Source organism: Oryzias latipes, chromosome 7 (assembly GCF_002234675.1).
Source record: "Oryzias latipes chromosome 7, ASM223467v1".
NCBI classification, from domain to species: domain Eukaryota; kingdom Metazoa; phylum Chordata; class Actinopteri; order Beloniformes; family Adrianichthyidae; genus Oryzias; species Oryzias latipes.
In genome coordinates, this window is record NC_019865.2 from 1,473,729 (window position 1) to 1,498,042 (window position 24,314).

At 44.0% G+C, this 24,314-nt stretch overlaps 1 protein-coding gene across 3 annotated transcripts in view; it reads left to right on the plus strand.

Annotated features, from left to right (window-relative positions):
* The first annotated feature begins 1,025 nt into the window (after positions 1–1,025).
* Positions 1,026–24,314, plus strand: part of LOC101172160 (tyrosine-protein phosphatase non-receptor type 11) — a 33,722-nt gene continuing 10,433 nt past the window's right edge. For 2 of the 3 annotated variants that reach the window (XM_011476668.3, XM_011476669.3), the window contains exons 1-9: positions 1,026–1,158; positions 10,402–10,524; positions 17,421–17,615; positions 21,567–21,759; positions 21,833–21,949; positions 22,050–22,163; positions 23,091–23,187; positions 23,379–23,458; positions 23,546–23,704. In XM_011476668.3, coding sequence (XP_011474970.1) covers positions 1,145–1,158; positions 10,402–10,524; positions 17,421–17,615; positions 21,567–21,759; positions 21,833–21,949; positions 22,050–22,163; positions 23,091–23,187; positions 23,379–23,458; positions 23,546–23,704 — 1,092 coding nt within the window. In that variant the 5' untranslated portion in view covers positions 1,026–1,144. The remainder of the gene's footprint in view (positions 1,159–10,401; positions 10,525–17,420; positions 17,616–21,566; positions 21,760–21,832; positions 21,950–22,049; positions 22,164–23,090; positions 23,188–23,378; positions 23,459–23,545; positions 23,705–24,314) is intronic. The other variant, XM_004070230.4, reaches the window with a different exon arrangement.

The following is a 24,314-nucleotide window of genomic DNA, read 5'->3' on the forward strand; positions in this document are numbered from 1 at the left end:
TGCAGACACCTTCATTTGGACCTTTTGCCGTGAGTATGTGTTGCGCTCCGAACTGCCTGTGGTCTCTCTACAAACCGGTTCTGACTCGGCTCACGTGAACCAGTACAGAACATTTTGCAGCTGTGATGTCCTGATGAGTTTTCCAGCACAAATCTGTGAATAATGAGCATAGCTGGAGTAAAAATGATGGACAAACAGGGCTTTTAATGTTCACAGCTGACAAATGTATGTACATACTTGGCTATACGTTTGCAATGCCCATACCAGCAAATTCTATGTAAAAATCCATGGGTGTTGCAGGTTAGTGTTCATTTCGTGTTTATAAAAAGAATGAATTTCATTGCTCACCAAACACAAAGAATAAACTCTGTGCTTAACTCATATTCAGCCGAAAGGCTCAAATGATTTAAAAGCCCGTTTTAAAAATGTTTTCAAGGAATTCTGCAGAGAATCGACGCCCACACTGCAACACAACTGTGGTTTGTGTGTTGCTGCAGCAGCGGAACAACAGCTCTATAGATCTGAGGCCTGTGAGTTCACAGACAATTGCATAAGCCCATCCATCCATCCATCCAGTAGATTAACCTACACTGATAACCACAGGCCGCTGACGTCAATGCAGCTCTGCCTCAATACTCTACTGCACCACCAACATTCAGGGGGAGGGGGGCCGCCCCGTGGCCCTGTGTAACAGAAGAGGAGCAGTGGATCCGCCTCATCTGCACATGACAACAGATGAGCTTCACTGAAACTGCTGCAGGAATCTATTCTTAATGCACCGTTGTTATGATAATCAAGATCAGACAATAAAAATGAATTAATGATAATAAAAATGAAATATAAGATAATAAAAATAAGTAAAAAACAAAATCATAAAAGTAAACTTGAGTAATTGTTGGCAGTATAGCATCGTTACAATGGTTGTACTTCAGTCCTAAACTGACAGAAACAAAAACAGAGCCGGAGGTGTTTTTTCCTTTTTTTCCCAAGGAGGCGGCCTTTGTTTTGACAGGTACTAACCGGAAGGCGTGGCGGAGCGCGAGCGGCTGGGCGCGCGCGCTCCGCCCCGCTCTCACTTCGCTCAGCGCCTCGGAGGAAGGCAGACGGAACCGCGCGGGGACACCTGAGACCTCCACACACTGCTATGACATCACGCAGGTAGAGTGGAGCTGACTTTCTGTCGGTTAATGCGCGCGCGCGGAGGAGGCTCGTGTCAGAGCTGCGCTTATGGAGGCAGAAATGGGGCGCCGCGCGCGCTGTCCTCTCGGGTCTCGTGCCTGTTATCGATCCCTGACTTGTCATTTCTGCGCGATCGGTTTGTGAGGACGCTGTGACAGAACAACCCGAACTTCCTGTTGCTCCTGCAGGCAGGCGCGCGTGCGCGCCACCCCATCGTGACCTTTGTGACCCATCTGTCTGTCAGCTTATGTCTGCACGAGCCCACGAGGTTCTCCTGGTGTTTCTCCGTGGTTCCAGAGCAGGAAACGGTTTACGGTTCCAGTTCTGGAATCCAAACCAGACCAGAGGGTCAGTTTGGGGTGTGCGGCCTGTCCCGCACAGGTCTGACCTCGCGCATGACGTGAGACGGTGGAGGTGTTGCTGCTCCCGCCGGCTGACCGGTCAGGAGCTGCTGCTCTGCTGCGTCGGCAGAAGCGGAGCCTGTAGAGCCTGATGGAGGAAGCAAACCTGCGGATGGATGGGAAGTTAAAGCCTGTCAGTATTCTGTTTGTTCACTCTTCATAGTCAAGAAGTAGTCCGTGTACCACTACAAGTAGTGTAGACTACAGTACTGGAAGCTTACTTGTATCTATATGTTATAAACTGTAAATGTTACAATTCAGTCTGAAGAGGTTTTCAGTTTACTTGTTATACTCTAGTAGTCAAAGTAACTTCACGTGTACTACTGGGTGTGAGTTTCACCTAAAGTAAATCTACTTTAAGAGTACTCCCTAACTACTACAAAACCATGGGGTGCAGGACCAGCTAGTGATTTTATTTGGACCACTTCTTTATTTATTTTAAACCGCAAATCAATAGAAGTGTTTTACCTCGACTACTTATGAATCTACTGAGGTGTTGGTCGTTGATGGTTTACTAAAAAAATACTACTCAAACACAGTGCATTGTGGTCTATACTCCTCAAATCTACCAAGTATAGATGCACACTGGTTTTTCGCAGAGGCTTCTGGGTAACTTCTAGGACACTGGATTTTGGAATCGTAGGCTTTCTGGCGGAACATCCTCAACGCTTTCTGGTTTTCCAGTGATGGTTGTGAAACATTTCAGTTTGAGTCACATTTCTTGTAAACCTGAGCTTATCATCGATCAGACTTCTTGGTTTAATGTTTTCTAGGGAGAATGTGAGAGCGGCACTTCAACTGTGTTCCAGTTTTTCTTTGGCTCAGAGGTTCAGGAAACGCCGTCGGTCCTCAGCGGCAGCTTTCCAAACTCCTCAGAGCCGTGCTGCTCCAGCTCGCCGCTGAAGCGGATCATGGTGGTAAACGTTTCAGGAAGGCCTCCAGCTGCGGGGATTCGGGGGTGTCACGGTGGCGTGTGACCTCCTCGTGAAGCGTGGGCTTGTCCTCCTCGGCGGTTGGATGCCAGCGCCGGCGGCAGAACCACCTGGTTGCTGTTGATCTGGTGTTATTGCAGAGTTTCCGTTCGGTCGGCGTGGTTTCTGGAACAGCCACTGGAACTCTTTCAACAGTTGGGGGCCGCGGGGGCCGATAAGCAGACAGGAAAGCAGCAGCCCGCGTGGAGGAACAAGATAGCGCCGCAAACGTTTCCAGGACGGCCTCTGATCTCTGTCGCAGCTTTTTCCGTCGATGCAGACATTGGAAGGACGTCACAGCGGAGCGACCGTGTCATCCGCACCTGCAGACAGACTCTGAACGGCACATTTAGGAGTTTTTATTGACCTTAAGACGTCTCAGATGGACGGCAGGAAGTCCGTTTTATTTCACAAACTTTTATCTGATGTTGATATTTGGTTGACTGCTATAAAGCATTGATAACTAAGTGCTGCGACTTTGCTGTGGTTCTACTAAAGAGGTGTTGGTTCTGGTGCTGTGATCAGGTGTTTCCATACAACCAGCTTGTTTTCCTCAGAGGTCCATACGTCATCTAACTGAAGCATTAGGGAGGAACACCAACCTCCACCTTCAAACCATCAGTCCCCAACCAAAACGGTATAGGCCCCGCCCCCTCTGTGCACTCCGTGTGCGAGGTGCATTGTGGGAGTGCGCTTTTCCTGTCTCTGATAAGTCAGACGAATGTGTGTTTATGTTGCTAGCTGGTATTCAGAGTGATGGGATGGAAGAGCCAAGTTCCTCCTCTGTTGTTGGTTCTGGTTCTGGTTCTGGAGCCCGAGTGAACGTTTGTTCTCCAAGCATCTCCTGGACCAGAGTCACACGTGGCTTTGGCGTTGAGTCCGGAATGACTCACAGACCACCAGCGGTTACGGGTTTGGAGGTTGGGGTCTGTGGTTGTCACGCTTGTAGCCACGCCCCCCACACCAAACAGTTTGGAGCTGACTGTTTACTGGTTAGTGTGTAGTCCGTTCATTCCTGGAGAAAACGGTTTCACCGACGTCCAGATGTGAAAAAACTAAAGGAAACTCTAGAAACTCTTGAAGTTTCCCAGAAGAACTTTTAACTGAAAATGACTGATTTTGGCGTAAACGTCATGTTTCCTGATGGCCGGAGAACGACCCACGCTCTCCTCCACTCCTTACATTGACCAGGTAGGTTAAAGGTTCATCAATAAATGAAGACCCCCCCCCTGTTTGGGTGGGGGGCTGTAAATGTAAGTGGGGGTATAAATACCCCAGCAGCACTGGTTTCTAGAGACGGATATAAACGCAGCACACGCTTTCTGTGCGTGCTAAGTTTATCAGCTTTTTGTCAGCAGGCCAAGACAGACTGACTTTAAATAGCTGACCGGCTGTATTGAACTTGAGACATTATGTAAGAGGATAGAGAGGTGTCTGTTTGCCCCCATCCTGCCCCAGGCAGCCTGCTGCCCCCAGCTGCCTCCGTCTGCGTTTCCCTGGCGATCAGACAAAGGCAGGCTTCTTGAAATCCTGCTGAATCATTTCGTCTCCCGTCTTCATACTGCCGAAGGGGAGGGGGCAGATACGGGGAAAGCGGGGCAGTCGGAGGGAATCCTATTCTTGGAAAGCCCTGAATCACGGATTCTGCTGCAGGCGGGATCCAAGTGGGGGAGAAGGGAGGCAGGAAATCCAGCAGAAAACTGCTGTTTGGTTGACTGAAAGCCCCTCCGGTCATTCTGCTGAGCTAGAAGAAAACAAGACAAAAGCTCTTTGATCAGAGTTAAAATGACAAAAGACATTAAGCCATTTAAAAAAAATAAAGTTAAAATAAAAGGTCAGAATTAAACAAAATGAAGTTTTACAATTAGAGGAAAAAACATCAATTATGATTAAAATTACTGCAATTTACGAAAAATATCGTAAAATTATTTTAAAGAAGTTAAAATTTAACAAAAAAGAATTTGTAATAGTATGAGAAAAAAATAAAAAAATTTAGGGTAAAGAAGTCGTTAATTTATGGAAGAAAACTAAACATTTTATCAAAATAAAGTGGTGAAATTTTGACCTTTCCCAGTCATTTTACAAAAACATCTCACAATTATGAGAAATAAAATCATACAAATAGCGAAAATAATTTGTAGCAATATACCAGAATGTTGTAAAATTTTGATAAAAAGCCAAAAATTTGCGGAAAAAAAGACGAACAATTGTGAGAAAAATAGTCTAAATTCAACAAGTAAGAAGTTTTAAAATTATGAGACAAAAAAACTCAATTATGACAAAAATATTCTGCAATAGAGGAGAAAAAACTAATATATTTATATGATCAAAGTAAAAATTTTACAAATTGAAATGTATAACATTAAGAGAAAAAAAGTCAAACTTTTAGGGTAATAATGAAGTCGTAAATTTATGGAAGAAAAGTAAATATTTTATTAGAATAAAGTAGTAAAATTCTGACTTTTTTCCATCATTCTAGAAAACGTCTTAGAATTATGAGAAAGAAAATCATTAAATAGTGAAAATAATTTCTAACAATATACCAGAAAATTTTGATCAAAAACCAAAATTTGGTGAGAAAAAAGTCGTATAATTAAGAAAAACAATTCACTCGAACAAATTTGTTTATTATTGCTTCAAAAGTTTTTATTTTACAAGAAATAAGTCGTTTTTCAAAAATCAAATGGATCATTTAGATTTTTTCTGTTTCAACATTACGTGTACAATTGAGAAAAATTAAAGTTGTTTTTTTGAAACTTTGTACTTTCAAAGATGATGACTTTTTAAAATGTTATTCTTGTACATTTTTGTCATTCTAATCTTAACAACCTTCCTTAATTGTTTTTGTCATCACAGCAGATGATTGATAGAGTGACGGAGCTGCTCTCCTCCTGAAAACATGAAAGGAATCCGTTCTCCTTGTCGCTTTCAGGTTGGTCGGTAGAAACCTGCGTGGACGGTTTGACGCGTGAACGCGAGCGAACGGCGTGGAGGAGATCCTCAGAGAAACTCTGCCTGCCGCGTCTCCTGACTTATCGGCCTCGTGGCAAACGGCTGAATTAGCTGGATTGAGGGTTTAGCGCGGCGAGGCCCGGCTATGATCCGGTGTAACTACAACACATGTAATCTGCAGGCACAGCGGGGGCATTTACAGGAAGTCACACTGTGCCCTCCCCACCTCCCCCACCTTCCCCACCTCCTGGAGGGGGTGATGAAGGTGGGGAAGCGGGGCTGCGGCAGTCTGGGACGGGGGAAAGGCTACTGGGGGGGCTGAAAGTAATGACAAGTGTTGCTATCAGGCCTGCTCACACTCATCCAAATCCCAGATTAAAAGCCCCCCCCCCCCCCCGGGATTTTGCCGCTCCTCTCGGCGTCTGGATCTCACTCTGTCAACACTTTCACAACCGCCCCCATCTGCCTTGAGGCCCTCTCCCGTCCGTGTAGCAGTGCTGGATTATTATGATCTGGGGGGGGGCAGATACAATCCCATCCTGCTGGCCTTCCGATAACCTGCCCCCCCCCCATCCCCCCCCTCTAGGTGAAGCTGTGGACCGTGGAGGTTCTGAAAGGTTCTCGTGTCCGTGGAAGCGGCAGGAGGTGGACTCTCTCCCCCCCCCCCCCCCCCCCCCCCATTTTAATACGGCGACGGGCAGCAGTGCTGTGATGAAGGATTAGAATGGGATTAGTGACACAAAGCGTTTTCATCTGTCTGTTTTTATTTTTCCGTATGAGTCGGTGAAGGACTAAAAACAATACACGCGTAATCCGGCTACCGGCTGACACGCCGTCAGACGCTCTTCAGCACACTGACCTCAATCATGCCTGCCAATTCCAACCGTCACACCAACAGAATCAGCGAATGTCGTCCACTGAATTAGAAAAAAAACCCCAGTGTTGATGGAAAAGTGACGTCACGCCGGTTAAATGAGATTCTTTAGTCTGGATTATGGTGTGTTTGTGCCCGTTGGTCAGTCGGTTCCCCCATCAGCTGTGGATTTGATCTGACGAACTCAACATTAGTTTAGTTCCATTTATAGATTCGTGTGTAGAGATGCTACGAGAGGCAAGACGCTGAACGCCACCTTTTTCTCTGGCGGAGGCTTGGCGCCAGTGTTTGGCATCCGTGTGTGTCCGTGTCCGAACTCCCGCCCTAATCCCCAACTACTAAAAAACTATATAGTGCAGCACTATCCTTTTTGATTGGATGTTTACCTTACATTACCGGGCCGAAACCCACTGAGACGACCGTTGTTGTGAATTTGGGCTGTACAAATAAATTTGAGTTGAATTGATCATGTTTTATCCTGAACTTTAAAAGCGATTCACTGCTTTTTTTTTAACGGCGGATATGGATTTCACAAAGTGAAAATCTAATTATTATGAGCGTTTTACAACGATTATTCATGAGTCCACTGTCTTCTCAAGATGAAAACATTTTTGATTTGTTAAAAAAATATATTTAAATACATTTTTGTGGTAAAGAAATTGTTCAATGCATTGTGGTCTATATTCGCCGATCTAGTGAGCATTGTTGAACACTGGTTTTTCACAGAGACTTCTGGGAAATTTCTAGGCCTCTGGATTTTGGAGTTGTAGATTCGGACAACACTAGAAGATGGAGAGGGCTCTAAATACCATAAGTGATATATAATAAGTAGGGAAGGAATTCAAACACAACCTGTGACTGTAAAGCGCTTTGGGCCTTCCAGGCAGGTAAAGCACCACACAGGTACACGCCATTTATAAGTACCTGGGTACTGATCCGTTATTGCGTTATCATGTGTGTGGTGTCCGCTTTGATGGTACATGGTTGTTCTTAGGTTATAGTATAAATACCAGGCCTCAATCTAAATGGACTTTCCAAAAACGATAATTGATAGTTTTCATTTTGAAAAGATTTCATATTGGTTCAGTTTAGTCTGTTCAAGGATTAAGTCCATAAATTGTTACTCGTCTGTTTTAAATTGAATGGTTAGAATTTCTCTGGTTTCTGTTGTCGTTGTTTTATTGTGTTGTAACTTTTAGTCTGACTTTTAATGGTTTTTAACACCTCTCAGTGTTTTGGTTTGATTGGATGGTTCTCTATGTAAAGCACTTTGTGATTTCTTTCTGTTAAAAGTGACATAGGAATAAAGATATTCTATTTTATTCTATTGTTTTACGATGGACACAGGCTCTTGTGGAAACAGGCTGATTCATCCTTTTATTCATGTTGGAGATCCTGTTTTTTTCTAATTTCTAGAGATTCTTCTGTAATCAGACGTTTCGTTCTTGTGTGTGGTTGTTTGTCTCCACACACACACATGTTTGTATTTCTGGCTAAACCTACAGTAATATTTTTAAAAAGCAGTGTTTGTGAGTGTTTTTGTATGACGAATGCACCATGTTAAAGCCACAGAAGAAGTACCCATAAACCACCAAAGAACACGTAAACCAACGTAGAACGTGAACACTGCGTGATTATTGCGCCGTTTATCTGCAATTCATTAGTGAAACGTGCGTCAGTTACGTCATTTTATCGTGATCTGTGCGCCGTCTACGTGATGATATAAAAGTCATACATTGGTGGTTCATGCGTGAAAAGTCTGTTAGACAGACGAGGAACGGTCGTGGAAAGACACACTTTTGCGTTTGCATCTAGCAAAAATCAAGCACAATTGCGTGCGATGCACGTAATAATTGCGTTTAAACTACGTGAAATATGCGTAAACTGCATAATTCTTAAGCGACCAAAAAGTCTGAACAGCTAAAAACCGAATTCAGGTAGAGACCCGTCGGTCGAAGTCTGCGCACGCCGAGGAACGAATGACGTATGTCACGCATGAGTCACAAAAGACCAGAATTTCATACGTGCAAAATGTACGTAGTGGCTGTGTGGCACGATCTTCAGCTGCTGTCGGGCGAAGGCGGGGTTAAAAACAACCGTCCCGCAGTAATAACCCCGCCTCCGGTTCGCTGGTCGTCTGACAGACGCCATCTCAATAGGTTTAACAGAAAACAACACCAAATGGTCCAGTTTTGACTTTAAGCAATAAAATAACAGTTCCCGTTTCTGATCAGATTTGTGTAAACGGTGAATGATGTAAAACTATAACTGATGAACTACCTATGAGTGAATCCGAAAAGGTTTTTAACATTTTTCACGATTCCAGAGGAGTTTTTTTCCAGGCCTTTGCAGAGAACCGCAGCAGAATTCTGGTGCTGTTGTGACACTCACGGAGGTGACGGCGGCTCTGCTGAGGCCGCCGCCGGAGCCTCAGGTTTATTTTCCGGTCAGAAGCAGAACCTTCAGGCTTCATCTTCAGGCCCATTCTCCCTGCTCTTCCTCTGCTGCCTTCCGTTCGTCTGAAACGTGATGAAGACGGTTTCCATGACGCTGTGTGTTCAAAGTCATGTTTGTCTTTTGTTTATGTGAGAGGAAATGCTCACAGACGTCGGTTGTTCTCGTACTAAGCTGGTGTTTTTGTGACGTCTGTAAACCAGAAAAAAAGGAAACACTTTGCTTTAAATGAACAGAAATCTTCAGATTCGAGCGTCTCAAGATTCGGACCTTTGCAGGCCAGTTAGTGACGTTTTAGATTTTGAATTTAGCATCTTTGAGTCCTTATAGTCTGTTGCTGTGACATAAAAACGGGTCTAATGCTGCTGTGTAGGATTATCCAGCCATGCAGCGCTGCAGCTCAGCAGGTTTGACCCCTGTGACCCCCGCGAACACGAAGCTCTGTGTTTACAGCCGTTAACGGCAGCATAAAGCTGAGTTCCTCCTGATTTCACAGGGTTTTTTGTTTTTTTTCCTCGCCACCGAAGCAGGAAGTTCCGACACGCGCACGTAAGAGGTTTATGTCTAAAGCATTGGTCAACATATCAGAGGCTGTGATAAATATTTGCCCTGCGCAGGAAGTCACATGCAGTTTCTGAGCTCTGGCTTTGCCGTCCTTCCCTTTTCAACCGGGAAGCACCGTTTACCTACGCAAAGACTGTTTGCCTCTAACTCTCAAAAAGAGGATTGATATCTCTGCAGCTGTTAGTTGTTTGGATGATCTAAGGTACAAATCCCCGTCATTCCAAATAAAGCTGCAGCACATTAAACAGAAATGACTGTTTTTATCCATTGACATGAAAATTTTAACTTCTTTTTATTTCCCACCTTTACTCCTTTTAGCGTGTTTTCAGGGCACACGCTTAAAGAAAGTGATGAATGTCTGACCTTAAAGGAGAAACATGACAGTTACATATAGGCCTGCACAATAAATTGCAAACTTATCGTTATCGCGATATCCTGTTGTGCAATACGCGTATCGGGAAGGACGGCAAAAATTGCATTTGACCAATCGGATGGACTCGTTTATATCATCGACCAATCGGATGGAGTCCTTTTATGTTAGACGCTCGCCTCCTGTGCAGACGAGGGTCATTTGGAGTATAAACCAAGTTATGTTGACTCTTATTTCAGTTAAAGGGTATGATGATGTTTTTGGTTTTATTATTTGTTCATGTATCGCAAGTTATATCGTCATCGCAATATTGATCCCTAATCGCGAGTTTTCCTCATATTTCTGCAGCCCTAGTTGCATATTCTTGTTTGTTTTGTTGTGTTTTGGAGAAACTTTGTGTTATTATGACCTAACCTGATGTTTCTGTGCACAGTGACATGTAGAAGTTGCTCATGCAGCCTTCAGGATTTTCAGAATTTGACCCTTTTCCTAGTTTTTCCGCTCTTTGTTGACATACCGGGTGCTTCATTTCCATAAATGCTGTGAATGACGTTGATCTTCCTGACAGCAGAACAGACGTGTCTGATCGCTGTAATGTTTCAATTCTGTGACGTTTTGCCGTCTACCAACGCTCAGGTGGTTCCATCCCAACATCATCGGCGTCGAGGCAGAGCAGCTCCTGTTGACCCGCGGCGTCCACGGCAGTTTCCTGGCCCGGCCCAGCAAGAGCAACCCGGGGGATTTCACCCTGTCTGTGAGGTAACGCCCCTCTACCTCCGTGTGTGACGCCGTTTGTCATCATCTGCCTCCTTCATCCCGACCTGTTTTGAAGTTCAGCTCTAAAAATAAACCGCTTTCTGTCGGTTTGTCCGCCGGGTTTCATTGACCGCTCATGGTGAATTCCTCATCCGTGTTCCGGAAGGATTGAACCCACAGAAGCGCTGTAATCCAGCTTTACCAGTGTTTTAATAATGATTTAAAAAAACAGCCTGGATGCTCACAAGCCTTTGATTCACAGAGTTATGATCTTAAAAAGAAAATCCTGCACTGGGTCCTGAATAAGGAATGTGCTGCTGTTATAAAAGGTTCACGGCTCATCTGCTGCAAACGTCCTGGACTGTGTTCACATTCTGTCTGCTGGTCGATTATCTCCGTCAGTGAACGTCTGTGTGTGTCTGTGATGTGGTATTGTTCAGATTAGATGAAAATATCTTTACTGTCAGCGAGGGTCTTCATCTGGTTTTGGTCTCCCTCGTCATCAGGCTGCCGATGCTCTCAGGCATCTGCAGATGAAGCTAAAACTCCACCAGGCGTATATTTAGAGCCGCCAGCAGAGCTCAGAGAGTTAAGCTGTTGTCGGGTCTACAATAGTTAAATTTTCATGACACCATCAACCAGCTCTATGCTGCAGGAGAATAAATACATAAATACATGCATCAGGGTCACGTAGGTCAGTCGCAGGGGCATTTCGTTTCTGCTGGTTGCTGCCTTAAAGGCGCACTCCGATGAAAATCCTGTTTTTGCTTTTTTTACATCGTTTTTGTAGCATTTTTCTTTATATAATGGACATGTTTAAAGAAAGTTAAACTTTTTTCTAAGTATTTCTTTATTCAAAAACGTTATGAATCAGGAGCAGATGAAAACATTGCATTTGAACAATGGTGTGACGTAGAAAATATGCTGGGCGGGGCCAAAGTCTTCCAGCTCCGCCCCATTCTGATGCATCCACTTACAAATAGATCCTCGAACGGCATCATCATGTTTTAAAGACCACTGGGAGGATCTATAGGTCTGTATGCTGCAGAGTAAACTAGATCCATAAATATGATCATATATTTCTTTAGGAACACTAAAGAACGGTTTTTGAAAATAAATATAGGTTATTCTCAAAATTAATTTTCCTACCCGGAAGTAAGACGACTTGATCTCTGAGGCCCCGCCTTTCGCTCCGTCTGGGTGCCGCCCATTTTATGGGCCGGCCTCTGCAGCGTGTCTGTGTTTCGCCCATGAAAACAAACGACCTTCAAAGATTTGCAAAGACGGATGTTCATATTGTGCATAAAATGAAAGCGTTTAGCCGATCACCGCTAGCTCCACTGAGAAAGTGGGCGTGTCTGTTAGCTGGCTGTTCAGAGTCTTCCTGTAAGGGGCGGATCCTCACTTTGTGACATCACAATATGAGAACCCGCTCGCTTTCGTGGATTGGGGGGTTAGCGAAAAAACAAAACTGCTTAAAACAGGAATCAGAGCCTTTAGACCTTCAGTCAGTGGGGAAGCTCCATACTGGTGGATGTTTACACACTTTGAGCCTTTTGAACCCGAAACCAACAAAAACAGTCGATCAAATCCTGCGTTTGTGCAGCAAACCAAAACCAAATGACTTCAAACCATCCTCCTCACCATCTCAGCTGATCCTCCTGCAGCCGAGACAGAAAACTTAATGTAACTTTGATGATTTTTCTGATCTGAATTTGCAGTTTTTTTCCTCTTATTCTGAATCTGACTGAATTTAAGGAAGTCGTTTCTCTGCGGAGCTCAAAAGTCTCTTCAGAGTCTCTTTCTTCCGTCCCTCTGCCTCTCAACCTCCTTTGTTCTTCGTCGGCCCACAGGGTTAACAGGAAGCAGATTTCACAGAACGATCTAGAACTGAAATGCAGATGGAGAAACTTTTCAAAATGGAAAATCTATTTTTAACAGAAGGAAGGCGGGAGAAAAAGCGTGGAGCGTAACTTTTCCTCAGTTAGAGGAGCGCTCTGTAAAGTCATTTTTCATGCTCTTTATACACTTTAAGACCTAGAGGAGGATTTTTAATGGAAATCTTAAAAGAGAATTTTGCAGAGTAAATGACCAGAGAGAGCAAAGCCATTGGCTCTGATCCTCTGCATTATGTAACACCAGCCTGGGTCTGTGCTGCGGTCTGACAAGAATTAAACCATCATTTCACTTATTTAGTGCTCGCAGTGTTTCATCAGCTAAGATCGGCGTTGGCGTCTGATTCACATTGGATGGGGGGGAGGGAGGGGGCCGCCAAAGCCCCCTCATCAGGCGCTCCTCTGCCAGCAAATGTCTGTAGATTCCTCCACGGCCTCTGCAGCTTTTCCACTGAGCCTCTGGTGGTCCTGTCGTCTGAATTCAAAAAGAAGAACGACAACGCCCAAAACCTTTGAGAAGGATTCGAATTTGTTCTTCAGGTCCTTCTCCTCTTAGGTCACAGAAGACCTCAGAAGGTCTATAAAAGGTCACTTCCTCCCACTCCTTCTCAAGCAATTAATGAATGTGGAATAAAATGTCACGTTCTATGCGGGATCCTGTGGCCAGATAAAAGAAACATGGGGCTCTGATATAGTTCAGGCAGAATGCTCGATTCTGATTGGCTGCTGGGTGTGCAATAAAAAGAGATGTACCTCAGTGATAACCTAAAAAAGAAGTTCCGGTCACATAGCTGAAATGTCCTGTATCACTGCGCTGGCTTCTTAATTACACACTTTAGTTTCATCATCTGGAAAAGCATAGATAGCTTTACCATGTAACAAATAGTCCGCTTTAGTGAAGAAAAGAGAACGATAACGAGCAGGTTCTCACATTGTGACATCACAAAGTGAGGAAACACCCCTTCCAGAAAGAGTCTGCCAGCCCCGCCCCCAGGCTAACACACACACCCACTTTCTCAGTGGAGCTAACGGTGTTTGGCTAAATTTGAGTCCATCCATTTTTCTTTGGAAAAGTTCAGATGTTGTTTGTTTCCGAGGGAGGAACGGAGACACGCTGCACCGGCAGTGTGTCTCCATTCCTCCTGCGTCTCTAGGTTGACGTCATGAAATGGGCGGCGCCCACAAGGAGAAAAAGGCGGGGCCTCAGAGATCAGGTCATGGTCAGGAAAATGAGCTGTGAAAATAACTAATATTTCATTAAAGAATTGTTTTTTAGTGTGCTAAAGGTAATATGTTATCATATATGGATATAGTTTTCTCTAAAAGGCTTAAAAATATGATGATATAGACCCTTTGAGGGTTTCATAGAACTCCTGCATCTGCTGGAGTCAAGGCTGCATGTCTGCAAACCATGAAGTCTTTATGCTTCTCAGAGTTTTGATTTTCACTTGAAAGCTTGTGAGTTTTGATCAAAACGTTTCTCATTTTAACACCTTTGATTAACTGAAATGTTGTCTTTCTGGTAAAGATTCTGCAGGAGGAAAGTAGAACTTTGCTTAATGAGGCTGAACAACCTTCTGTTATATGAAACTACCTCTTTATGGTCTTCCCTGCTGGTTCAAAATGACTGAAATCTCTGTGACGATGGAGGAAGTGTGCTTACGGGAAGTCTGTCGCCGAGCTGCTCTTGACTTCCTGCTTTTATCGCATTACCATCCATCTCTGTAGATCAGTGTCTGCGGCAGAAACGAGATTATCTGCCATTGAAATGTATGGAAAATCTAATTTAGCGGGATGGAGGTTCCACTGGACTGCGGCGCAGCATCAGCCTCACTTCAAACTGTAAAGACAGACTCCCCGTCAGCATGTTGTGGAGGAGATATTTCATTTTAGGCTACAGCACAGACGGATTTTCTTCTTTATTTCTGCGACTTTTCCCCCGCCACAAACGGAAAATCTCACCAAAATTTGCACGCATGTAGTAACTGGGGAAAATGTTTTTTTTTACACAGTGAAGGAACCCCCCCCCCCCCACACACACACACACACACAAAAAAAAAAAAAAAAGAATGACATCACAGCGTGAGAAACTGTCAAAAACAATGAATGGGCCCAAAATCTCTTATTGGGCTCAATCTGTTGTTGTTGTTTTTTTCTTTAAATCCACGATAAAACACACACGTCGGGGATATCCAAAGGAAGTTTTAAAAATATTATGGGATGGCCACAGGAACTACTGTGGGATTTGGCGGCCATTATCCCACAATACGGGAAAAGAAAGCGTTCGTTCGAGTGATCCTCATGAAATTTTACTAGTTTACAACCACAATCGAAGTTTCACTGACCTTTGACCCTGGAAAGATACCGCCATCTTGAATTTTTCACCAACTACAGATCTAAACTCATCCTAAAGAATTTGATCTACATCCTGTAAACGGGTTCTCTCCCTGTTTTACTGACATGCGGTCAAAATGTAATGCAAGAATCGTTGGCTGAAGCTGAACAAAACCATTTAACATACATTATGGCCATATTAAGATTGTGGGCGTGGTTAACAAAAACCTCCGTCGCCAAGAAAATCCAAAAATTTCCTTTTGCCAATTCTACTAAAAGCGACATCGACCCGATCGTCACCACCAGACGACTGAAACAAAAAATGGTTGCTATGGAAATTAAACCAGCAGAGAAGCTGGTAATAGAAAAAAAGTGTTGTGTTATGACCTCGTGTGAAGAAAACGACCCCTGCAGAACAGTTTCAGACCCTTTCATGTTAAAAACCTGCTTCTTTCACATAGGCAGAAGGCGTGGTCGCGCCATGGTCAGGCTGTACACTGTACCATAGACCTGTCAGTTAACGCTAACAGAGCCGTAAGGCGATGCAGGGAGCGTGGGAGGGAAAGGGGGCGATGGAGACTAGGAGGAAAAGGAGGACTTGTTGGATGAAGAAGTCAAAAATGTATTCAATTTGTTAGAACAAGCAAAGTGATGAAAGAAAATAAGATTTTGGCGATTCGATACAACCATTAGCCGGTGATGGTTTAGATGAGAAGAACAGGCGGCCTGCAGATCAGATAACGGCCCGGCCGCCCGCCTCCCTCGCGGTTCCTGAATCTGTTTTCGGCGTCGTCATACTTAATTAGTTTACAGAGAGCTTCGTTTATCTCTGCTGATTAGACGTGTTTACTGGAGTCGCCGATGGGAGGACGCAGTTCAGAGCTGCTTTCGCTCCAGGCAAACATTTTATGGATCAGCAGTGTGAGCGTGTTCACGTGGAAGTAGATGCAGCGATTTCAGGGCAGCCGGAGGACTTTGAATATGCAAAGTGCTACCAAATGTTTCCCTGCTTATCAGGCTGAAGGCTGCATGCTTCTCTTTCCGGCCGCAATCACTGTGGCCTGGATCCAAAGGCATTAGAGGCACAGGGTTGAAACTCACCATACATTTGGGAAACGCGTGTTGTTTATCAGATTGAAGGTGAAAAACGTTGATTCACAGTAAACAATCACGCCTAAAGCTCCCTGGTTCTTGTTTTTTGCTCCCTTATCGTGACATGTTTTGGTTCTTCCTTTATCATTTCAGACGAATGTTTGTTGGTTTGGATTTTCACGGAAGAGCTGTTGACCTTTTTTGCAGAAAGTCCAGAATCACAGGGAGACCAGAGGAGGTGAATCCAGACTCGTTAGTGTGGAGGAGAAGATAACAGATGGCGGAAAAGAGAAGTTTATTCCGAGTGTGGGCGGAAAACAACACCTCGCTCTTATCATCGTTCACTGTGTGCATCTGTGTGTGTCTTCGTTTATGTGTGCATGCGTTTGTGCATCTGTGTGTGTGCACGCACGTGTATTTCTGTGACTGGGTGTGTGTATCCTATTTATGTGTGCATGTGTGTGTGTGTGTGTTTTGTTTTTCATGGACGTGTTTGTGAGTTTGTTTGTTCATAAACGCATTTATGTGTTTTTATGTGTGTGTACATTTGTGTATCCCTGAATGCATGTACCTTTGTGCCTTTTTTTATGTGTGTGTAAGTAGGAGTGTGTCTGTGAGCATGTGTGTGTGTTAGGCCGGGCACGCACGTGAGTGTATCACTATCCCTTTGTGTGTGGGCGTTCACATGTCTGTGTGTGTGTGTGTGGCACCATCTTTTTTTGTGGGAGTGTGCGTGTGTGTTTGTACTTATGACTGTGTGTGTGTATGGTACCTTTTTTTTGCGTGTGAGCGTGTTTGTGTTTATGTGTGTCTGTGCTTGTTTGGGTGTGTGTTTGTGCGTGTTTGTGTATACATGGGTGTGTTTATGTGTGTGGGTGTGTGCATATGACCGTGTGTGTGCGGTGCCATTTTATGTGTGTGGGAGCATGCTTGTGTCGCATGCATGGGTGTGTTTATGTGTGTGCATGTGAGTGTATGTGTACCTTTGTGCCTTCTTATATGCATGCGTGTCTGTGTGCATGCATGTGAGTGTATCACTATCCCTTCGTGTGTGGGCGTTCATATGTCTGTGTGTGGCACTATATTTTGTTTGTGTGAGCGTGTGTGTTTCTTTTTGTGGGTGTCTTTGCGTGTGTTTGTGTGCATATGACTGTGTGTGTGTGTGGTGCCATTTGTTGTGTGTGTGAGCATGCTTGTGTCGATGTGTGTTTGTTTGTACGTGTTTGTGTATGCGTGGGTGTGTTCATGTGAGTGCATGTGAGTGTGTCGTCTTTTTGTGTGTTTGTTCTGATTTTCTTCCAGTTAAAGTTCAAACAGAAAATATTTTATTTGTAGAAAATTCTTTGTAGTTTCCATACATTTTATCTCCGGTAGGATAATGGGATGTGGGTGGGGGGTGGGGGGTTGGGGGGGTTAATACTGCTGGTTTCGTGTCCCACACGATGTAATCCTGCCGGTTGTGGACTTGAACCATAATCCCTCCAGCTGCTCCATGTTTTATCCTAAAGGCCCCCACTTTTGCCAAACGTCTTTTGAATTGGTCAAACTTTATTGATACTCTGTTGTCTGTCTGTTTAGACGTAGTGATGAGGTGACCCACATCAAGATCCAGAACTCGGGAGACTACTATGACCTGTACGGAGGGGAGAAGTTCGCCACGCTGGCCGAGCTGGTGCAGTATTACACCGAGCAGCAGGACCTCCTGCGTGAGAGGAACGGCCACGTCATCGAGCTGAAGTACCCCCTCAACTGCAAAGACCCCACCTCCGAGAGGTGAGCCTCTACTCCAGTGTTTTTCAACCAGTGTGCCGCGGCACACTAGTGTGCCGTGGGAGATGGTCAGGTGTGCCGTGGGAAATTGCCCTCATTAACTGATGTAAAAACATTTTCCATCTCCAGGATATCAGCTCTGTGTTCATCCAAACAGGCCCTGATAAAACACTGAGGAGTTAGGAATATGAAAGATCGTAAAATACTTATTTCTTTGTGTTTATTTGATTAAATTAAAGAGATTTTGATAAGAATGACGGTACCGTGATTTAGCCGCAGCTTCAGCTGTTTTCTGAAAAGTCCCGCCCCTTTAACTGTCTCCACCAATCATTCTTGGAGTCTTAATCACACGTCATCAGTCTGACCAATCAGAAGTGGTTAAAGTCTTTACTTCCTTGTTCCGATTCTGCTCGTAAAGTCTCTCAGTTCCAACAAAAATACCAGCTAAAGCTCGTCTTTAGCGCTGTAGCTTTCCACAGAATCCGGTGTCAGACCGTGGAACAAGTGAACAAAACAATGAAGCTCTGAGAAGAGAGTCTGTCTGCCATCACTACATCTCCCATGATGCATTGGGTTATAGTGACAGCATCTTAGCGTACAATGAGTCTCTCCTCTTAACGTCTTAAAACAACAACGAACACACATCAAACAGTTTTTGAATCTTCTAACCTAAATTTTATTACATCTTTTAGAAAAAACAGATGCAGCTTCCAGCTTTTTCTGACACAATTATCACAAAAATGCACGTGAGATTGTGGAGGGACTGTAGATCAATACAGACTATGAGCTTTTCCTTTTTTTTTCATTTTTGGATGCTGGTGTGCCGCGGGATTTTTGTCAAGGTTAAAGTGTGCCGTGGCTCAGAAAAGGTTGAAAAACACTGCTCCACTCGACCGGATCAGTCCAATAAAAACTGCAGGAATACAGTTTTAAACTTCAACTAGTAGACCGGGACTCATTCAGCTGTTTTGTCTACATCAGCAAAAGAAGGCGGGGTTTAAAATGTGACTTTCTTGAACAGAATCACCTGGAGGTTTTGCCCTGCGGTCTTTTTTTTCCCCATTCAATTCCATTTTCTTTGTGAAGCCCAAAATCACAACAACAGTCGTCTCAATGGGCTTCGTACCGGTAATTGTAAGGTAAACATACAATCATGATCATATAGAATTCAATCCGAACTAACAGTTCCCTTAGACCCTCCTTCTCTGTAAGGAAAAACTCATCAACATTAGAACTATGGTAACAGTTCTTTGTTGTGGGATGGAGTCATTTCTATTCTATTCTCTTTTAGTTTTTCAGACAGCGAGCCTCTGGACGCATGCGTCCTTTTTTGATCGTTGTTTGTGACTCAATATTTGTATTCTTGACAATATTTTAACAACTTTTGAGATAGAGAAATGTCACATTTTAAACAGATGTTAAATGTAAACCTAAATGTTTATTCGTATTTATTTGCAAAGTTTTGCACAGAGGTGCACATGTTTCATGATGACAGTTGTCTTAACCCGTCTGGTCATTGGCTCAGATCCTGGACTCGTCTCACAACACTCATGTGCGCTTGCATTAACAGCTGCATGTTGTTAAATGCGTGTTTGCACAATCTAAGCCGTGTTGTTTTAGTTCTTTCTCCTCAGCGGCTTCATCCTTGGAGAGCGTGCAGCTCTCAGAGGAGGAGGTCGTGGAAACTGACGTGATGGTCTGTGGTGCACGTCGGCCAGGAAAGCGTTTGCATCTTCAGTTTGCACATTACAAAGACTACTGAGGGGGGCGTAGGATACGGTTTTGGTTTTTGTGGTTTTGCCGCTCTGCAGGCGCCTCTGGATCCGCCTCCTCTGTGCTCCCTCTCGCCATCAGGAGAAAAACGGAAGAAATGCAGCTTGTTCCTCGAAGCGTCAGCGCAGGAGACAATAGCATTAGTGAGTGGAAGTGTGCAGCTAAAATACACAACTTTTCATCTATAGACAGGAAACAACCCGCCCTCCCGCTGCACATGTTTCTGCTGTGGGGGGGGGGCAAACAGTCATCAGGATCAGTGAAGCCAGAGATTTGAAGTGAGCTCGCCGTTTTTCTTCACATTTTGTTTTTCTTGTTCTAGTGAGGCGATACTGCCGCCTCGCCAGCCAACGCCAAAGCCGTTCCTGTCAGGAGAAGAGGCTTTCTGTGCAACAATTCAATCAGTTTGTTGATGATTATTCGAAATACAGGGAAAAAATAGTACCGGATTCAAGGACGGCCCTTTGCTAAAACAATTCCAGATTTTGAGTTTGCTAAAGATGAAAAATAGAACATCGGTGATAACAGCGAATTAGCTGTAACACGTAGAAAAAAAGGTTCTTTAGATCTTCCTGTTGAAGTCAAAAAGCTTATGTCACACTGGCACATTTTCCACGTATGAAATCTCGATCTTTCATGATGCATGCGTGATAAACGTCATTCATGAGTGTTTCTCGCGTTCGTCATTCGTCGATGTGTGCAGACGTCCGTCGAGGGTTTCAGCCGATGGCTCTGTACGTGATTTCTGTTTTTAGCTGCTCAAAAGTTTTGGTCGGTTGAGAATTATGCAGGTCATGCATATTTTACGTAGGTTTACACGCAATTATGACGTAAACTTCAAGCAATTGTGTGTGATTTTTGTGAGATGCACACACGAATGTGTGTCTTTCCACGACAGTTCCACGTTTGTCTAACAGACTTTTCACACATGAACCACCAATGTACAACTTTTATTTCACGTATACGTTGCACAGATCAAATGGCGTAAATGAGACACAAATTACTAATAAATTACATACAAACAGCACAATGATCACACGGTTCATGTTCTACGTGGATTTACATGTTCTTTGCGTGGTTTATTCGTACTTCCGTCCTGGTTTTAACGTGGTTTTAACGTCTTACAAACTTTTCTCACTTTTTGCACGTATATTCACGTATGACCAGTTTTCATTGGTGCACTATGTGCAAAATGTAGGTAGTGGCTGTGCGACACGGCCTTAACAGAGTGAAGATATTTGTCTTTTTCTGTGTTCCTCAGGGCACCCGCTCAAGACTTCTTTTATTCTAAACACTGCACAAACACGCCCCCTAGAAATACGTCAAACGATTATTCCTCTTGCAAGACATTTTGTCTTGAATCAAAGCATTTTTTTTCCTTTCTTAAGATTCAGTTTTTGCTTTGAACATACTTTCCCCACAGTAGTCAAATATTTAATTAATTTTTAATCTCTGCAGAGGCCAATGATCAAACGGTAACAAAAATCTCAGGACAAAACAACCAAAACATCCTTTCCATTTCACTGCAACAATGTAATTTAAATGAGTCAAAATAACCTAAATTATGCTCTAAATGACCCTCGTCTACATGGGAGGAGAACATCTAATATAAAAGGCGTCCATCCGAAATGGATTTATTTGATTGGTTAAATACTTCCAGCTGCCTTAAGTTTGTTTAAGCACATTTACGGTAACCATTTATCTAGCTATTTAGCTATGCTTATTGCACAGCTTGTTATCGCGATAACGATAAATTTGCTAGTTATTGTGCAGACTTAGCCTGAATCAAGATTTTAGTTGTAGACAGACAGATAAAACAGACATAGGAGACGACGTTTGTTGTTTTCTTTTGGATCATAGATGAAAAGAATCAAAGTAGAAGACGGAGATCAAAATGTTCAAGCAGAAAACCCGGCTGCTCCGAAAGGAAATGGAGCAAAAGAGAAAACATCAGTGAAAAAAAATAGTATTTTATTACCTAAAATATTTTACAGTAGTGAACAATCCTTTCACATGGATGTTCAGATCTGAGAGGATTTTCTTTATCGAACCATGAAAAGTGAAAGCAAAAGGAGGAATAGGATGTAATCTATACTCCTTGCACCAGAGCCATACTCCATGGGATATATTTTATATATAATTTGAGTTGATTCTCTGAGCTGCTTGGCGTTGTCTCCTCAGGTGGTACCATGGCCACCTCTCAGGGAAAGAGGCGGAGAAGATGCTGACAGACAAAGGCAAAGCCGGCAGCTTTTTGGTACGAGAGAGTCAGAGTAAACCCGGAGACTTTGTCCTCTCGGTTCTCACCAACGAGGAGAAGCACGAGAACGTGGACCGGAAGACCAAAGTGACCCACGTCATGATCCGATTCCAGGTGGGGAATCTCTCTCTGAGCGTTGGAAATGACTGCATCCGCCTGCTGTGACCGGATCGTTTCTGCTCAACAGGACGGAAAGTATGATGTAGGTGGGGGGGAGAAGTTCGACACCCTCACTGACCTGGTGGAGCACTACAAGAAGAACCCCATGGTGGAGAAGAGTGGCATTGTAGTGCACCTCAAACAGGTAGAGTCGATGTCTCGTGTGTTTAGAACCTGAATCGATCGTTCTCAGTGTGCCGCTTTTGACTGATTTATCTGCTGGTTTTTCTGTCGGACATTTAAAGCCCTTTAATGCCACGAGGATTAATGCAGCCAACATTGAGAACCGGGTACGAGAACTCAACAAAGTGGCAGACAACACAGAGAAGCCCAAACAAGGATTTTGGGAAGAATTTGAGGTTCGTGCTCAGTTTTCATTTTTGTAAGAACAACAGAATGATGAGTGAAAAATAAGGTTTATGGTTTTTTTCAGCGCCTAAAGCTTTAGTCACATCTGTCCTTATGTGTGCATACGGGTGAAAAATGGTTAAAACCTACACGGGGCACGCAGGTGACCCTCAGCAAATATCAAGGTGGTAGACCGCTCAGTGAACCCCTAGACAGAAAATGCACATTCTGGTCGTAGGTCGTAGAAAACACTAGTGCAACACGTGAGGGTGACGTGGGTCAGATGCAGGCGTGTCGTACAGATTTTACATTTGTTCAACCCCACATGAAGGAGGGATCCTCCCCCAGGACGGACAGGCGATGTACCGGAACTCTTAGAGAGAATTAGCTCATCTAACTCTACAACTACATGGTTAAATAGTCCAGCAGATGAGCTTCATCTAGAATGAGTTGGGGGACAGCTAAGGGGGGGCCAGACGAGGGGGGGTCCACTACCAAATTTAGTAGCATTTTCATGTCGACTCTTAAGGTGGCTGTACGAGCCTGAAGGAAACTGTGAGACACACAGCTTTTCATGGCTGACCTGCACAATGACATTGGTTTCTGTGGTTTGTGATAAGCCAGTGAATATTGATCTGGACTTGTTTCATCCTCTTATCTGGAATTTTAAAATCCTTTCATTGGATTTTCCTAATAATTAAGAGGAGAACTGTATTTGTGAGACGTCTTTTGTTCACCAAGTAAAACATCAAAGCCTCAAACAGATCAATGATGACGGCGTTTTCAACACTTGTTTGGGTATCTCACTGTGGGACCCACTTTGAGCTAATCGCCAGCATCAGCGGTTTGCTCCGAAATGTCCGTTGTCGTCATGGTAACTTCCTCTCTCTGCCAATGAACAGTGGTGCCAATGAACCGTTCTCCTTGATGTTCTTCAGGTACTTCAGCAGCAGGAGTGCAAACTGCTGTATCCCCGGAAAGAAGGCCAGAAGCCAGAGAACAAGAGTAAAAACAGATACAAGAACATCCTGCCCTGTGAGTCACGCAGCAACCTGCCATTTCCTGTCTCTCCAACTTCCTGTGGAAAGACTGAGACGAGCAGACAGCCGGCAGCTCAGAGGCCTCAGCGCAGCGCCAAGGTTTCCTCTGAGAGCCTGCAGTCTGGCCCGGAGTCTGAAACGAGGATCTGCTGCCGTGAACTCACACCTCTGCCTCTGTGTTTGTAGTCGACACAACGAGAGTCGTGATTAGAGACGCCGATCCAGAGGTCGCTGGTTCCGATTACATCAACGCCAACTACATCAGAGTGAGTCTGTCGATGAAAAGGCAGAGGAGGTGACGACATTCAGTCACGCCTTTGATATGAAATTTGTTCCCTCGCCGCTGACCCCAGCAGAGCATGCTGGAGGACGGGCGCCATGTGGTGGAGGGCAAAGTCTTCATCGCCACGCAGGGCTGCCTGCAGAACACGGTGGTGGACTTCTGGAAGATGGTTCACCAGGAAAACACGCAAGTCATCGTCATGACGACGAAAGAGACGGAGAGAGGGAGGGTGAGCACCCGGGGGGTCTGATGGTTGAGAGCGAGTGTGACGCCATCCGTAGAAAGTGGTTTATTCCAGCTCCAACTAAAGGAAGTCAATTCAGCTGCCATTTTTTCACAACACAATCACTGCCATGCTGGAGCCACACAACGTTATGCAGTGATTGGTCCGAGTCGGTTTCTGTGGCAGCCACTCTCACCAATCAGGACTGAGCTTGTTGGAAGGCCACACCCCCACCACTTAAAGGAGGCTACATCAGAAATTTCAACTGTTGGTTTTATTAAGGCACCTGTTAGATCAGTTTAAAACTTTTGATTTTGTATTTTATCCTAATATTTAAGGTTGGTTTGATATTAAAAATAAGTCATCGATTAGCTGAACTTTATTTGTTTAGTTAGTTTATTAATTTTTTTGTTTATTTATTAATGTTTGCCAAAATCCCATTAATAGGCGAATTCACAGACTAAAATCACAGAATTTTCATATAAAATATAACAAATTGACCATTCTTACATTTAATTGTATTAGAAAAAATGGCAGAAACAGCAGATTTGACTATTGTTGGAGCGAGTGATCGTACCCAGTGAGCTTCTGAGTATTGATGGTCATTTAATCAATC